The sequence below is a fragment of the Cydia fagiglandana genome, chromosome Z (genome assembly GCF_963556715.1).
Source record: "Cydia fagiglandana chromosome Z, ilCydFagi1.1, whole genome shotgun sequence".
Taxonomy (NCBI): domain Eukaryota; kingdom Metazoa; phylum Arthropoda; class Insecta; order Lepidoptera; family Tortricidae; genus Cydia; species Cydia fagiglandana.
The window spans coordinates 19,666,034-19,684,371 of NC_085959.1; the positions used below are offsets into that span (position 1 = coordinate 19,666,034).

General features: G+C 36.1%; 2 protein-coding genes across 3 annotated transcripts in view; both read right to left on the bottom strand.

Moving 5' to 3' along the window:
• Positions 1-18,338, bottom strand: part of LOC134679259 (uncharacterized) — a 452,522-nt gene that overhangs the window by 212,681 nt on the left and 221,503 nt on the right. The gene's annotated exons all lie outside the window — the stretch shown is intronic.
• Positions 12,199-18,338, bottom strand: part of LOC134679266 (neurocalcin homolog) — a 55,977-nt gene continuing 49,837 nt past the window's right edge. The window contains exons 2-5 of one of the 2 annotated variants that reach the window (XM_063538160.1): positions 18,092-18,237; positions 16,691-16,809; positions 16,194-16,382; positions 12,199-14,971 (exon numbers count right to left, since the gene is read on the bottom strand). In XM_063538160.1, the coding sequence (XP_063394230.1) occupies positions 14,777-14,971; positions 16,194-16,382; positions 16,691-16,809; positions 18,092-18,161 (573 nt within the window). In that variant the 5' untranslated portion in view covers positions 18,162-18,237 and the 3' untranslated portion in view covers positions 12,199-14,776. Of the gene's footprint in view, positions 14,972-16,193; positions 16,383-16,690; positions 16,810-18,091; positions 18,253-18,338 lie in introns of both variants that reach the window. The other variant, XM_063538161.1, reaches the window with a different exon arrangement.

The window sequence follows — 18,338 nt, forward strand, 5'->3', positions numbered from 1 at the left end:
CACTGATGCCCAACAATGGGCCTTTGTTTATTTTGGTAACGTTGGCTAATCAACGATATCATACGATGGCCCAATGACGACAAATATCGCATTTACCAACATTGGCTTTAGCATTGAGGCCCAAAAATGGGCCTTTGTGTATTTTGCTACCGTTCGCTAAACAACGATAACATTCGTTGGCCCAATGGTGACGAATACCGCATTTACCAACATTGGCTGTGGCACTGATGCCCAACAATGGGCCTTTGTTTATTTTGGTAACGTTGGCTAATCAACGATATCATACGATGGCCCAATGACGACAAATATCGCATTTACCAACATTGGCTTTAGCATTGAGGCCCAAAAATGGGCCTTTGTGTATTTTGCTACCGTTCGCTAAACAACGATAACATTCGTTGGCCCAATGGTGACGAATACCGCATTTACCAACATTGGCTGTGGCACGGATGCCCAACAATGGGCCTTTGTGTATTTTGGTAACGTTGGCTAGTCAAAGATATCATCCGATGGCCCAATGATGACAAATATCGTATTTACCAACATTGGCTGTGGCACTGACGCCTAACAATGGGCCTTTGTGAATTTTGGTACCGGTGGCTAAACAACGATAACATTCGTTGGCCCAGTGAGCACAAATATCGCATTTACCAACTTTGGCTGTGGTACTGATGCCCAACAATACCAGTTGAGTTTGCTTGTGGCGTCACTAGATGGCGTTACTGTCTCCAAACATCGAAGTTATAGTTATTTTCTCGATTATTCCGGATATAATCATAATATTTTTTTAAAGTAACTTATAAATCTAATAGCTATAACTATAAAATTTATACATAAATTTAAAAAATTGTATTTTACCAACATTTTCTCAATTTAAATCTCAAAAAACATAAATCTCGCTTACGAAGTTTCGAAGTGCGGTTAGTATATATACAAATTAGAGTGTATAGTAAGTGTACTTGCTTCGGCAGTACATATACTAAAATTGGAACGATACAGAGAAGATTAACAACAACTGCTGCCTAGGGCCTTCATGTGGATACAACCAATGCCTACCGTAGTGTAATTGTAATACATATTTATCAGCAAAGGCCCAACGTCGTATTACACAACCACTTACTTAACGTAGGGTAACTGTAGGACTCGTAAACAAAAGCCCATTACATAATTAGACTGTAGGCACACTATAAATTACACAACTATTTACCTACGGAAGTATTGTAAGAATCCTACACAAGGCCCAACGTTAAAGTTACAATGTTGGCCCTTTGTGGGCCAAGCTGTGTTGGGCCTTCAATCTGGTGCACGACTACCTACCGACCTACCTGACTTGCCGTTGGGTAATTATTGAATTTGCAAACAGAAGCACAACGAAAAAATTGCCCTTTTTTATTTTTTTGCAGTAGGCCCTACAGCAAGCCATACGGCCAAATGTAACAATTAACCAACCATCAAACAAATGAGTATAGGCCCAACCACGGCCCAACCAAAACCACCACCGTTGAATAATTGTATGATTTATTTAAATAGGCCCAACGAAAAAATTACTCTAATGGCCCTCTGTTGGGAATCTTCGGGAGGGCCTTTGTCGAGGGCCCTCCAGCAAATCGTACGGCCAAATGTAACAATTAACCAACCATCAAACAAATGTGTATAGGCCCAACCACGGCCCAACCAAAACCACCACCGTTGAATAATTGTATGATTTATTTAAATAGGCCCAACGAAAAAAATACTCTAATGGCCCTCTGTTGGGAATCTTCGGGAGGGCCTTTGTCGAGGGCCCTCCAGCAAATCGTACGGCCAAATATAACGGTTGCCCAACTAATACGTAAACAAAGGCCCAACAAAATCCCTACAAGAAAATGCTATTAGGGTCGGCCCTATTCGAACATTAAGATACACACACAACAAGAAGACGTTGACATGATTATGACATTGAATCCACATCGTATCTAGTCGTAATAATTGACGTATCTTAAACTTGGAATCGGACCGATTCTGTCTAAACAGCCTGCCACAAATGTCTAAAGCAAGTTGCAAGTCCCTCACTCATAAAAATATTTGTTATCGATACAAACTTTCAACCTCCTCTCAACTACGTTGAAGGAGAATTAGAAGTTAGAAGGACGCTTAGATTATAATTTATAAGTTAGGTACCGTAAAACGGGGTGAGCAGGTTTCGCGGGGAGAATTGGGTTATGAATGGGAAGAGAAGGTTTGAGAGGGGGGTGAGAAGGGATTTTAAGGCTACTGCTACAAAAATAATGTATTCCAATTTAAAATGGGGCTATAGTAATCCGCATAAACCTTATGAAAAACCCTCTCACCCCAAATACGGGGCACTACGGGGTGAGGTAGGTTTTCCTCTTTATCGTCAAAGTTATGAAATGGAACTACCCAAAATAAAATACAAACGTCCGAACCACTTATTATATACACCATTCAGTTTTCACATGTAAAAATAAAATTTTATCGATGTTTGAAAGTCAAATTTCACCCAACTCACCCCATTTTACGGTACTAGATTAGATTATTAGAGTTATTCGATTTTTATTTAAACATATTTAAAGAAGATGGAAAATACCTACAGTAACCATCTCTAAACGAATAAAACATAACGTAAGTAGTTAAACTCGGAAAATAACATAAAAGGTGTTTTAAACGTAGGTAGCGGGTCGTAAATGCCACAATACAAATTTGGCGGATTGTGATCTGATTTAGGTATTATAGATATTATAAAGTTTATGAATGATCTGCTCTAATGACGGGTAAGCATCTCTTAATAAATAATTTTATATTGATAAATCAAGGCATCGATGTACAATTATTGATTATGATGATGATGTTATACGTAGTGTTTTGGTCTAATTTATCTAATTATAAAGTTTAGATGTTAGGTGAAAATATCAGTTATCTAAGCCAAACGTCAACAACTAACGTGTTGGACGCCCTGCCGCAGGAGATGGGTGCATGGATGTTTGCATCAAGTGTTGCCTGTTGAAGCTCAGTGGCACACCCTAAAAATTTCCACAATTTTATGTAAATCATGTAAGTTTCGTTCAGTTGGCTTAGGCTTGTTTTTCTTAAAATTTTGAAACATTTCTTTTCATTTGTTTTTTAAGGGATTTCTTAAAGACAGGATTATTTGAACATAAAAGCTAAAAAAAAAACAAGCACCCACTATAAAAATTAACCCACCATAGCGATGCGTATATCTATTCGCTTTTTTTGGCAGAAACTTATAAAATAAATCTAGATTTGATAGTACGGTAGTAAGTAGGCATTACTGGTATTAGGGATACTTTTTTTACAAGTAGGTAAGAGCATATCTACCAACGTTTCATAATATGAACCACAGCTCACTAGAAGCGAAAAAACTCCAGAGTTAGTGATGTGTGTTACTTATTCCTAAAATGTTTTTGTGTTCGTTGTCAGTGATCTTACGTTAAAATTTATTATTATATTGCATTAAAATTTTATATGATTATTGATTAGAGAAATGAATGACGTGATGTCTAGGTACTAGGTAGTTCTACTAGAAAACAAAATTAATAACATACGTGTAAAAATGAGACAAAGAGATTAGATTTGACTGTTTAAGGTGGTTCGCCTAGGTTACTCAAAACTTAACTCTCGCTAGATGGCACCACTTTTGCAAAATTTCAGATTTAATTTTTTTGTGAAATGGTCTTGGTATTTGTATACTTAAAAGTATGTTTCGCGCACTCTTTAAGTAAATATTGAACTATTAAAATAAACATTGAATACTTCATTGTGCAAAAACCACCTTTTTAATTCGACGGAGTGTTGCTGTCACGCTTTTTCCTACTATTACTCACACATGCAAACAGTGTTTCCGTGATCCTTGTAGTAGACAATTTCACACAACGTAAGTATGTTGCAATAGCGTAACGGTATGTTCGTGGAAATACGTGCAAGAGGATTGGGGTTCAAGACTGGTGCGAGTAGGTAATTTCTTTTTGTTTCTCCTTTGTGTTATCTTACCTTTAAACGAGCAATTATTAGATATATAATTATTTATTTATATATTTGGATGGTATCAGAAACGGCTCTAACGATTTCGATGAAATTTGCTATAAGGGGTTTGATCTCTTAGCTAGGTCTATGAGAAAACGCGCATTTTTGAGTTTTTATGTTTTGTAAGCTTTGGTCGGTCTCCCAGATATTCAATCTCCGCTTGGAAACTAATCCCAGAATTGGCATGCGCACTAGTTTTTACGAAAGCGACTGCCCTGACCTTCCAACCCAGAGAGTAAACTTATTTGGATTAGTCCGGTTTCCTCACATTGTTTTCTTTCACCGAAAAATAGGTATCGGTGTATAAATAGGTATCAAATGCTATTTCGTACAAAAGTTCGAAAAATCATTGGTACGAGCCGGGGTTAGAACCCGCGACCTCCGAATTGCTTTCCGCTAGGCCAGCAGCGCTTCCCCCACATACTCAGTGTTATCAGGTTTTTTAAAAATCAAAAACGATTACTTATGAAAGCAGAAGAATATAAATGATCGTATTAGATTTATAATTGTTACATATTTGCCGTAACTTATTTTTAAAATGTGTTTTTCAATTAAAAGACACGTCAAAATTGTTTACCTTATTTCTAATGCTAAAAAAATAAACTATAGTAATAATTGTGTTTTTCATTCATAGACAAAATCCATTATTTTTAACCACATGAAATTTTATACACTTCTTTTTAGGTTTCCGTACCCAAAGGGTAACGGGACCCTATTACTAAGACTTCGCTGTCCGTCCGTCCATCCGTCCGTCCGTCTGTCACCAGGCTGTATCTCACGAACCGTAATAGCTAGACAGTTGAAATTTTCACAGATGATGTATTTCTGTTGCCGCTATAACAACAAATACTAAAAACAGAATAAAATAAAGATTTGAATGAGGCTCCCATACAACAAACGTGATTTTTGACCAAAGTTAAGCAACGTCGGGAGTGGTCAGTACTTGGATGGGTGACCGTTTTTTTTTGCTTTTTTTTGTTTTTTTTTTTGCATTATGGCACGGAACCCTTCTTGCGCGAGTCCGACTCGCACTTGCCCGGTTTTTATTGCAGTGAGGATGTCCTGATTGTAAAAATCAGAGAGATTAGGAAGAGTATAATTTCTAATTATCTTTGTAAAAATAAAAGAATACGTGTAGCCCATACTTAATAATCGATTTATGATAATAAGAAAAATTAAATAAAAATAAAAAAACAATACGAAATTTAGGTGTAACAAAAATACAAAAAGTTATGTTCCAGCATACAATGACTGGGGATCGAACCGGGAATCTTCCGTTTGCAAGCAAAAAAGTGACTGTTTGCATAACACGCCATGATAGTTCTTAGCTAAGCTGACGAACTTCTCGCTTAGGTCAATTAACTACCTGTCAAATATCAGTGTCAACAAAATTGCACTAAACATGACGGCACTCCAAATTCGAGCCGTGGTCGGCCCGGCAACGTCGGAAATGGTATGGCAACGTCGCAAATGTATCTGTACACGACATTTGTGACACACACATACGTAAAATTGATGAAAAGTTAACTATGATTTTTGCATGATTTCTGTATGAAACATTGTTTTCCTGTTAATTTCGCGCAAACGAATATTCGAAAGAAGATAAATGCGGAAATATTTGTGTACTAATAGTGTGTAGTTACTTAATGAGCTTTGATTGAATTTTGTATGAAAAGCGAACCACCTTTTTTTTATATGTTTCCTTATCTACTCGAACTACTTGGTCCCATAGTGAAAGCAAATCACATTTGCGTAGGTAAGTAAGTAGTAGGTAAGCTTAAATGCAAAAAAATAACAAGTCGCATTTAAATGAAACTTCATTCATGAGAGAAGAAAGATTTAATAAATAGATGTCATAATTACAATCTAAAACAGGTGTACCATTTGATTTGGTCAGATTCCACGAAAACGATGTTACGTTACTCATGTTGACGGCACAATAATCTCGCGAGAAACATTAAGTTGGGAACAACGTCTGAGTCAAACACTTAAAGACAGTACAGAAGAACAATTCACACAGTAACATAGCATTATTGTATGTTATGTTCAATACTGGGACAGGGTGCTATTACAAGTCAAATGCAACCCAATACTAACTCTTTAAGAGCCTTATTTAAATATTTCCATGCAATGGAAAACTACCTACGCTTTACACAAAAAAAATTACAAACACCAAGAACGTCTGAATAAACGTAGGTACATATGCATATATACAGACGAGGCGTAAGTGGACACACGAATACGAATATATTAATATGATTAGGTAATTTAATCAATTAAAGCCAGGAGGTGAGCCTGCGTCAATAGTAAAGTTTACAAATCAAGCAATTAAATATCCAGCCGGGCTAGCACAGGTGGCGCGACAGTAGCACAGGTCGCCCGCGAGTTAGAAAAAGGAGGGTAGTCTATCTCGCGGGCGAGATACTGTCGCGCCCCTCTTGTGCTAGGCCTACACAAGACCAACCCGATTTAAGGTTGTACTAAAGTAGTATTAAAGTAGGTACTATTTACTTCATCTACAAATTAAACTGTGGTTAATGTTATTATGCCGGTAGGTATTGAAAAGTATGTGTTTAGCCCTTTACCAGACCGAGGGAGACTGTGTTCGTTTATTTCCTACTTAAATTAATATTAATCCTTTAGATTTCTGGGACTTTTACATTTAACACACGATTGAAGCCAATATTATAATTGGCACGTATTTAACCGGTCAACTAATTAATCAAATTTGAGTAGTTAAAAAAATAGAAATGGGTACTAAAATTAATAGAATGGCAACAAAAACAGGGACTTAAAATATATCAATATGAGACATTTTAATGCCGTTACAGCTTTTGTTTATTTTTAGGCAGGTACCAAATATTTATTTGGCAACTGAATTAATATATTGGAGACCATTTATGAAGCACTGTTTAAAAAGAAAACGGCTATCTATTAATTCAAAAATGAAGTCCTTTATAATATTTTGTTTGGTCACTACACGGTCAACCTAAAACGCTCCTCCTCGCTTCGCTCGTCGTCGCATCTATCATTTGAGTCTTGCAGAACACCGTGATAACTACTGACTGACTGAAATAAGTAATTAAAAATTTTAGGACCATAACGGTATACTGGCCATTAGGTGTTTCATGATTAGGAATTTCGACTATAAGCATAGGTACTGACCATTGGTAAATAAATTTGTGGTGTTTTGTGGATTAGGAAATTTGTTAATTTAAAGTACTAGGTATGCATATTTTAATTTTTTTTTAATGGAGTATTTAAAGCTTATGTATATATAGGTATCTTAGATATTGTACATATATAAACAACTCTATATGTACATATATACACAACCAAATTTTATGATGGCTTTACAATATTAGTTGCCAACTTATTATTTCAGACGCCAGCCTATCAATTCAAGTTTCCTTTAATTTATTTGGGTGGCTTGATTTTTCTGCCAGTTTTTTAATAATATGATGCTTAAATTTGAGGCAAATATAAATTTATTGGCGCTAGAATATTAATGCACAGCCAAATTACATTATTATATGCCCAGTGAAAGTTCCTGTTTAATATTTTAGTTGCTCGGTTAATAATAAGCCATTATAATTTAGTCAAAGGGTTTTGTTTTGTTTCTACCTAATCACCTACAAAGGAAAATAAAGTTCAGGCTAAACTTTACGAACCATTGATAGATAGATAGGTACATCCCAATTAGTTAGAGTTTCGGTACTTATACTTCGTTCTGGATTTTCCTGCGTGACTTTAATCGGTTAACGTTGTCTTACAGTGGACATTTTCTAAGATCACATACCTAAATAAGTGACGTTTGGAAACAAGCAATGGGATTACGGTATTGTACGTTTTTAAAGTTTTTGACAACAAATCTGACTTTTGTGTAATCATTTCGTAAAAGACCTTTTAGAGTTTCAAATAGGTATATATTTAAGATACAGTTTAAGTCGCGTTCGTTTTGGCGACCTGGTAAAGGGTTAACATCAAAGCAAGACCACCCCGGCATTGTTTGTCGCGAGTGTAGCGACTCGAGTAGCACCCTGGATTCAACAGAATTTGTATTGTAACATAGCGTACGCATTAATATTGTACCAAAAGAAAAATAATTCTACACACGTTATGTAATTAGTTAATGTTACAAAAAAATTAGTAATAAGAGATATATTATCTAACAATCCATTAATCTCGTAGGGACACCTTATGCACCATAGGTTTATCAGTGTTGATATAACTAGTATAATTATAATAGTGAAGTAGCTTGAACACGCCAAAATATGGGCACAAATTATTGCTTATAAATTTTGACTAGCGGTACCAACAATTTTTATGTACCTATGCTTAAATTCTAATTACGCACGAGGAATATTAATAAATGATATCACGGTTGTTGTCAATTCTACAATTCTTTTTCATGATATTGATAACGAGCTCTAAGTTAGTTATGATCAAGTGAAATCACTTACTTAGTATCAATTGTCTTGGAAAATTCTATTAGGCTAAAGAAACTTGGAAATTTGTTAATTATTAGTTATATCAACAATCGATTAGTTTTAGTGTTCTTGAAATGTCGGGGAACTTAAATGAATGGAAAAAAAATCAGAAAGCAAAAAAATACCACATATAAAGGTCAAAAAAGAAACTTGGAACATACGATGTTCAATAAAAACCCAAATTATATTTTGTTACTTTGCAAAAAAGTTACAAATATCGCAAATATATACTTACACAAAAAGTTAAGTTAGATAAAGAGCTTGCAAGGACTAACCTACTCCCAACCGTGATGCTAAATGGAATTTGTATGCTAAATGTATGATAACAAATCATTTGGTCAGTAAAAAAAGGCGATGGATCAAAAGGAAACTTCAAGCAACAATACAGAATAAAAACATTTACTTGTATGAGCTGTTAATAAGGTTCCGCAGCAAGCTTGGTTCTTCAAACAAAAGTAGTTACGTTCGCTCTCATTTTAAAACGACTAGTTAGATATATTACTCTGAAACTTTGTTCTTAGGTAGGAATAAGGTATATCTTATGCCTGTAATCAGTTTAACTATGTAATGTAGCTTCAGATACCATTGGTAGTTAAAAAATTACAGCGAATTTAAGTTTTCATATCAAAACTTGTTTTTGCGCTATTTCGTTTGTTTTATAAGCCGGAGCCATATAAACTAATTACTAATACCTAACTTAACTAATAGATACACCTCATGTCATTGTATGTGCTAAGTTTCATTACAATCCAACACGTAGTTTTAAAGTGAGAACGAAACTCCGTTTCTATGTGAAGGTGAAATTCGGCCGAGCTTGCTGCATACTTTTAGGGCCCCCCCACATCTGGCGTCTTTCGAGCGGCGGCGTCTGAGGGCCTACCGCGAACCACGTTCGACGTGTTGCCTCCCTGTCACGCTTACCTAAGAATTAACAAGTGCGACAGAGAGGCAATACGTCGAACGTGGTTCGCGGTAGGCCTTCTGGTCAGCGCTATGGAAAATGACGTCGCTGCGTAGTTGCGTCGACGTTGCGTCGAGCAGCGGCCATAGAGTTGTAGACGCCGACGCTCGAAAGACGCTAGATGTGGGGGGGGGGGGGCTTAATACTCGTACATTCAAGATAAAGGGTACTAAATTAATGCAAATGGCAAAGGATTGGTCCACATCAAAGAACATTTGTATAAGTATCTGGAGTCTTTCGAGCGTCGGCGTCTACAATTCTACGGCCGCTGCTCGTGGCCGCTTCTTAGTGTCCTTGTCATCACAAAGTCTGTATATTATGCTGATACGAAATTCGTGCATAATATTACTACAATTATAAACCATAATTTTGCAACTATCACTAAACCTTATAAAACAAAGTTCCCCGCCGCGTCTGTCTGTCTACGTTCATGATAAACTCAAAAACTACTGAACGAACAATATCAAGAGTGATTTTAAGGAAGATTTAGGTGTACCTACAAATTGGTTGAACTATGACGATGTTTGCAAAACGCTTACGCTTTTCTACCCTTGCGAAGCTGGGCGGGTTGCTAGTAGCTTTATAACTACCTAGTTAGGCCAGTGGATATTAAAATTCATATTTATTTAGTCATTTTATGTGCCCACAATTTATCGTGTTCAAGCTATCAGAAAGAGAAGAGGTTGCAAGCGTGGGAAGGAGCCAAACATGTCTAACTAGGTGATAAAGAGATTGTAAATATGTATACTGTAAGGTCTCAGAACCGTACCTATCTATGATAAACAGTAAAAACGTCGTCACGCGCGATGCACTCTTGCATTAAAATATTCCAATAAAGCATTTCTTAGATCGTTATTTTAATGTAAGTAATAATATTTAGCACCCATGTAAGCTAGCATTGAACTAGTAGGGTGCGTCTAAGTCTTCTAAGGATTTATTTCGATTTTATGTAGGTAGTAATACTTAGGTAACCTGATTAACATTTTATGTCATAATTTTATACTTAATAAGGGTCAAGTTACGATTCGTAGTTTTTCTACCGCTTAAAATACTGGAAGACTGTAAAAAAACAACGACCAATTACATAAATCAGCGTAATGACTAGTTACGGGCGTTTACCTACAGCGCTCAACTGAATCCTATCTAACATTACCTATTAAGCCTATCTATACCCACGTCGGCCGATCGAAGACTGGATCACTCGCGAGACGACACCACAAAAGTTTACTAATTGTAAGTATCGCTCATTGAATTGTGTTGCGAACCATCAATCTTTATATTGTGTAATGACAATTAGATGTAAAATTTAAAAATTATATTTATGTGGAAGTGCTAATTGGCTCGATTTACCCAAACAAACAATTGGCAAATGGTATATGTATATGGGAATGCCAAATATGGATTCATTGCGATAGTGTTTTTGCATTAGAATAGCATTGGGGGAATCAATTCCACAAATTGTAACACGATCAGAAATTACAACGCGATATTGTGCGGTACATAAATAAATTGTGCATTGGATTAAACCATAAAATAATTATGGAACTGGACTAAATGGAATAGTCATCCATTTTAATGGCTATTCTAAATATGATAAAATACCATAGGTAACATTATATATGGTTAACAAATAATTTTGTTATATATCAGTTCATTATATAAATTCTATAGCTATATACTCGTACCTCTGTGTAGGTATATTTATCATCTACTCAATTGTACTGATTCATTTTATGATGAGGATTCTCAAAAATAGCAACACTAAACATTGCAACTGATTGATCTAAAGCAGCATATAATATTTACACAGTAAGCTCATGTTAACTGGTTAATATTTAGTTTTGTGCCGCATACATAGACACTGGTGCTGTTTTACTATTACATTAGTTAATTAAATACATATGTGCGGTAAACAAAAATTAATACAACTCGTCTCAGTTGATTAAGAAAACACATTTAAATGAAACACTTTTGAAAGATCCAGGGATGTTAAAACCCCACATGTAGGTAATTCATGTGTAATACTTGCTGACTTTGTCAGTGACAAATTTGTGTCTTACGTATTGATTGGGTAGATACTTATTTACTTTCAATGAAACGTTGGGTTTATTTTTAAATTCACGTCTTTATGTTTGGGTAGTAAAACTAATAACTTAGGATTTTATAATCCCGCAGTCGTGCCAGTTATTTTAAGCAAATAGATCGATATTCAAAGCTAAAGGGCTAAAATTGAATAAACACAATATTTGGAACACGACGGATATATAGTGTATTTCTTTAGATGGTAATGAATAAAAAAAAATTGTTTTACAAATACAAAACTGCCTGGATCTGTCCTTTATCATTCTGGCTTTAACCTTATTCATTTAATTGTGTAGGTAATATTTTCATTTACCCTCAAATGACTAAATATTCCGTTTCGTTAAGGTTCTTTACTTGGGCCAGGTATTAGGAAGTACCGACCTATTAAAACGATATATTTATATTTATTAGCAACAGCACGATTAGGTATAGCAGCTTCATTGTTACGTTGAGTAAAACTTATATTATTACGTAATTATTTTAGCACATCGAGTTTAATTGATTAACTTGATTATTCGTGCCCAATACCATATTGTGCTTTGTGTCCATTTTGTCAAATACCTCAAGAAATACACTATAGTATCTTAAATAAAGCGGAACAGGTTATACATTTCAAATGATAGGTTAAGACTGTGTACATACTTTAATGGTATAAGTTTTTTAAATGTATCGAAAGTGTAAGTATGTGGTCACAACAGAGATTCAGAGACGACTACAAGTAGCTAATATAAATAAAAACAAGGAAACACACGTGCAGCAGAGCAATAGGCGTACTTTAAATCCCCTTTTCCTGTAAAAGGAGCCTTAGCACCTTATTTAAACGAGGTGAGCAGTCCAAACGTGGCGTCACTGGCTCGCTTGCGCTTTTGTCTACAATTAAATCCAAAGTAAAACAAAACTATATCACAAATAGCCGCTAACCCTGATCGGAATTTATAGGTATTTAGAAAGGTAAATGTAATAACAGCGCGAATGAATCTCTAACGGACAACACATTTTATAATAACACGTAAGCACACAATAAACGAATGGAAATAAAGTCACGCAGAGGAACGAGAAACTATGATATAAATGTTTCATATTTATAAGGAATTTATTTACCTAACTCCACATTAATAAATGTCATTCATTGTGTACAATATAATCATAAGGAGAAATCTTAGCATATTAATATAAACGAATTATAAATACACATTTAGCTACAGATTCACCAGATATAAACAACGCCTACCTGACTAATGGAATTAGGTCAGTCAAAGCTCAGCAAGCCGAATGGATATGGAGATTAGTAGTGGCAGCGCATGTCCGCAGACCAAACAAATCCTATTCGTATTCAATTTTCCACGGTCCCCGCCGTCTCAGTGACAATAATTCTGGTAATACCATAAATCGTTATCAAGCGAGTTATATCTGGATGACATAACTTTGTTCATAAACATCTAAATTTATTTCATTATTTTAAAGGCGACTTTTCGCCATAACAGTTCATTAAAAATAATATAAAACACTATGTGAAACGCGTCTACAGATCATTTCGTAGTAAAATAATAGAATAGTAATACTTAGGCTGACTCAAAGCTACACATTTTTTTCGAATTCTCAATCAATACAACTAAAATCTTAATCATAGCTACACAAATAGATCAGCATAAATATGTTGTAAATAACTACGAATTAAATAATAATTATATTAGGTATATTTGTCAGTATCGTTTGATGCGTAAATTGTCTTCATATTGTGCAATAAACCCACAGTCTTTCCAAAATTAGCTTAGCAAGTAATGTTAAATTTGATCGTAGTTAACTTAACGTCAGAAACTCGAGAACAATCTCGTAGCACCACTAGATACCTATTTCAGAAAATAAACAGAAGATAGTAAGTATTGTATTGCCCAGGTAGTTAGGTTGGTCAGTTCCAGTCCATATCCCGTCTTTGCTAGGATTATATAACGATAATAAATACAACGTATACATAAATTATAGTTTTTCGGGATTGGATTTTACGGTTTATGCAAAAAATGGTAAGTAGGGGTGATTTTTAGGCAAACCACGATCGAAGTATCATAGTACATTGCATCAAATATAAGTAATATGTAAGCAAAGATTCATTGACCGTGTTAGAGGTAGAAAGTCTAATACTCAATACTCAAAGTGACCACAAAACATATGGCACTGTGCAGCGCCATCTCTTTCGGATGTCAGACTTGGGGGCACGTTTTTTTCTTATACTTTAGCTAATCTCTATTACAGTCAATAACTCTTTGATTAAAGGAAAAAAACTTTAACACAATCCTACTATTATGTCAAAGCCACGAAACTTTAAAATGTAACTATTCTCACTTTATCTATACTTGGAGTTTGAGTAATTAGAACGGACTAGACGGCGCCGTAATTATTCTGCAGCTTATTTCAAAGTATATTAGCATTATTTTAATGCCAGCGCTTGTCTCAAGATTATGTCTTATTTCTTATTTAACGTGTAAGGATAACGTCGTTTACTCGAGCCAGTCTTGTAAGACATATGCAAGACTTCAAAGCTGCGAACACAAGGAAAGGACGCCAATTGTACTCAAACCCATACATGCATCAAGCAGAGTAGGTACCCTCGTACATAGTTTAGTACGATACGACCACATAATACACCGATCAAAGCAGAAACTTAATCTAGTATTTTAGTGTTATAGTTTCTTATTTCCTAACTGACACCGTTTACTGATAGTAGGTATTCCCAGTAACAAATTGACCGATAATCTTCATGATGACTGTCAATGAACGTTTAAGGAGTTTTGCATTCGATTGAATGGTGAGATAGTCGTAATACCAGCGACTAGATATAAAATATGGTTGAGATTTAAGCCCTATTATAAGTAGTGTATTCGAATATAATCCGCATTCATTATTTTTTCTGGTGATGTTCGATCCACTTTCAGTACCTTAATATAATGTCTTTATTTAAAATACAAACGTATAAATACATAGCGAAGAATAAATAATGTTAATTACTCAGAAATGTTATTGGATGCCTAGTGAAATAAGAGCAATCAATAGAACATAAATCCAAGTATGTGCCTTAATGATTTGCGTCGCGCACTAGCTCTTACAAGCAAATTTAACTGGGGTTATTTTAGTATAGGTATTCGTAACAGTTGGGATAGATGCGCACGAGCCGAAAGCGTGTCTGTTGATGGGGTTCGAGGGCGGCTCACTGCGACTGCGGGTCGCACTGCAGCAGGCGCACGATCGAGGGGTCACTCTTAGCGCCTTCTATAAACTCTTCCAGCGACAGTTTCCCGTCTTTATTTCGATCCATTTGACGGAATATTTTGTCCGTCCTCTTCTCCGGCGTAGATTCATCTTCTGGCATCTTCATCACAGAGCCAACCATCTTGTAAATAGCCTGAAATTTAAAATACAATGCTGTTAAAAACCTCATGTTGCCCGTACATTATTCAATAGGCAGCAAGTGATTTTTGGTTACATGTTAAAGGGATGAGCCTATAATGCTCGTAAGGTAAACGTAATAGTTCTCGACATGCTAATACCAACTAATACCTATGGGACTGGGCCGGACACATCTGCCGTATGCCAAACGACTTGTGTGCCAAGAAAACTACCGAGTGGACACCAAACATAGTGCGGCGTCACGGCAGACCTAGAAGGAGGTGGCGGCACGATCTCGACGTCTTTCGGAAAGATTGGCCTAATATTGCCATAGAACGAGACGCGTGGAAGAAAGAGAGGGAGGCCTTTGCCCAGCAGTGGGACACAACAGGCTAACAAATAAAATAAATAAAATAATGTAGGTACAGAAGACTCGCTCTCTAACAAAACGCGTCTGTCTCGATCAGCACAGATATGGCCGCTAGGTGCGCGCCACGCGCGGCTTATGGCTAACCCCAGAATTGGGGTCGAACGGATGTACTTTTAGCTACCTGACGCAAAGCGACGAAATCGCGGAGTGAGCCCCGCCTGACTCTGCTGACATTGACAATGACTTAAGTTAACCCTTTATAAGGCTTTAAGGGAGTCAGAATTTGTGCAAAATTGAACCCTATCACTTTGAAATAAAGTTCAAAATCAGGTGGGAAATATATTCCCACTGCCTTATAAAGGCTTAAAGGTGACATGACATTGAAAGTGATAATGGTACATTGTACCTACTGGAACACGAACGAGCACTTGGACGTCTACCTTGTTTGTTAGAGTTCCGTACCCAAAGGGTAAAAACAGGATCCTATTACTAAGACTCCGCTGTCCGTCTGTCTGTCTGTCTGTCACCAGGCTGTACATGAACCGTGATAGCTAGGCAGTTGAAATTTTCACAGATGATGGATTTCTGGTCCCGCTATAACAACAAATACTAAAACCCGAATAACATAAATATTTAAGTGGGGCTCCCATACAATAAACGTGATTTTTTGACGTTTTTACGTGATGGTACGGAACCCTTCGTGCGTGAATCCAATAAATTATGAACGACATCACTGATGCCATTGACAGTTATGTATTTTGGTTAAGTAAATGTATCTCTTAAAAGTTATGTAGGATTGAAATTAAAATGAGCGGAGTTTTAATGTAAATAAATAGTGGTACGCGATCTGCGAGTTAAGATGACTTACAGTTACAATCTCGAGCATCTCCTGGCGCGATATGTATCCGTTACCGTCCAGGTCGTACATGGAAAAGGCCCATTTTAGTTTTTGCTCGAGCTTGCCTCGTGAAGTGACGCTGAGTGCGCATAAGAACTCCCGGAAATCTATCGTGCCATCGCCGTTCGCGTCGAACGTTCGGAACACATGTTCTGCAAACTAGACATTACAGGTTACATTAATACATGTATATAATATAATATTAAATTGGAAACTCTATAAAAATCCTGCTTAATAGAAGTAACTAGCGCAAAATATAAATATGATGATAATGAAGAATTCACATAAGATAAAAGTGACATTCCATTTCCAACTGCAGCTGCAATACTGTTCATTTTACTATGGAAACGCGTCGCTGTCATTGTCAATTTCCATAGTAAAATGAACAGTATTGTACCTCTCACACCGCTCCGCTATCTCTCTCATTTCTGGTGAGTGCGCACAACATTATTGACTATCGATCATACCTTACTAGCATCACCATATGGGAAGAAATTCCCGTATATTTTCTTAAACTCTTCTACGGACAAATGTCCACTGGGGCAATCTTTCAAGAAGCCTTTGTACCATTCCTGTATTTCTGCATCTGTAACAGCCAATGAGTCTCCTATAAATAATATAACCATATATTATTGAACGCCGCCAGTACAAACAATAATAAACAATATTTCATAGTAATCCATTGCAATAATAAGGTGAAAATATGTATACATATTTATGAATTCGACGTACCATATATATTTAAACATTTTAAATCCTCGCCAAACAAGTTCAAATGAGCCTAAGGGCCGATTTAGACGGCGCGCGAAATCGCATGCGATTTTAGTTACATTGCGGACTGTGGATTACGTCCAATTCAACCGACCAATCAAAACCCGCTGTGGTATGAAACTCGCATGCGAGTTCTCGAATCGTCTAAATCGGGCTTAATGCCAGTGGTGGAAATAACAAAAGAAATGCGATACATATGAAATATTTCAGAATATGCTTAGGTATTGCTAATAAGGCCTACATGAAATTCTGATGAAAAATATCTGGGATATCAATAAAAAAACCGGCCACGTGCGAGTCGGGCTCGCGTTTCTAGGGTTCCGTACATTAGTCCGACTCACGCTTGACTGCACATGTCTAATAGGTTTTCCTGTCATCTATAGGTAAAGAACTATTTTGTATTTTTTTCAAAATTTTAGACCTTATCCGAAACTCGGAGATAAAGGGGGGGGGGGGGGGGGGGAATGGTCATTTTTTGGTTATTTTCTTAAATAACTTCGGACCTATGTATTTTACAATTATAAAAAAACATGTCCATCCATGCCCAAAGGTCACTAATTGACATACCTATGTGTACCAAATTTCAACTTAATTGGTCCAGTAGTTTCCGAAAAAATACGCTGTGACAGACGGACAGGCAGACAGACGCACGAGTGATCCTATAAGGGGTTCCGTTTTTTCCTTTTGAGGTACGGAACCCTAAAAAAGAATTAATAATACTATAATCAGATAAAAGCGGTTTTTATATTATTTGAATATTTTTAAATGTTGGTAAAAAAGTGTCAATTCAAAAATGTATAACTTGTGTTGTCAGACATTACCAAGTCAACATCACAGAGTATTTTTCCCCCTAATTACCAAACAACTAAAATAAATATATGTGCTTGTCATGAAAATGTACACTTTGTTGTGTCCAAAGAAACACTCGTGTCATTACCAACGATCATAAATAAATTTTATTTTAACAAACACCCGTTTTATGAGAATGATGATATTGATGATCTACGCAGATAGGATAGGGTGACTGGTAATTTGAGAATATTTTTACTAGTTGTTAATAGTCGAAACTTTAGTTGCCCTATTAAATTAACACATACCTGAAAATTCTGTATTTTGCTTCAGATCTTCTAAAACCTCAGGTTTGAGTTTGCTATTTTGTTTACCCATTTTAATTTATGTTTAATATGGAACGTAGATTTGACTCTCAAAATCGTGCTCTTCCTAGTTAGGTATCTCGTGGCCCCTAGAAAATAACAACCTAGAAATAGTATAAATTGCATCATTACAAGAATATGTATACGGAATAGTTTTAGTTATAAACAAACAGATCACAGCGATTTAGTG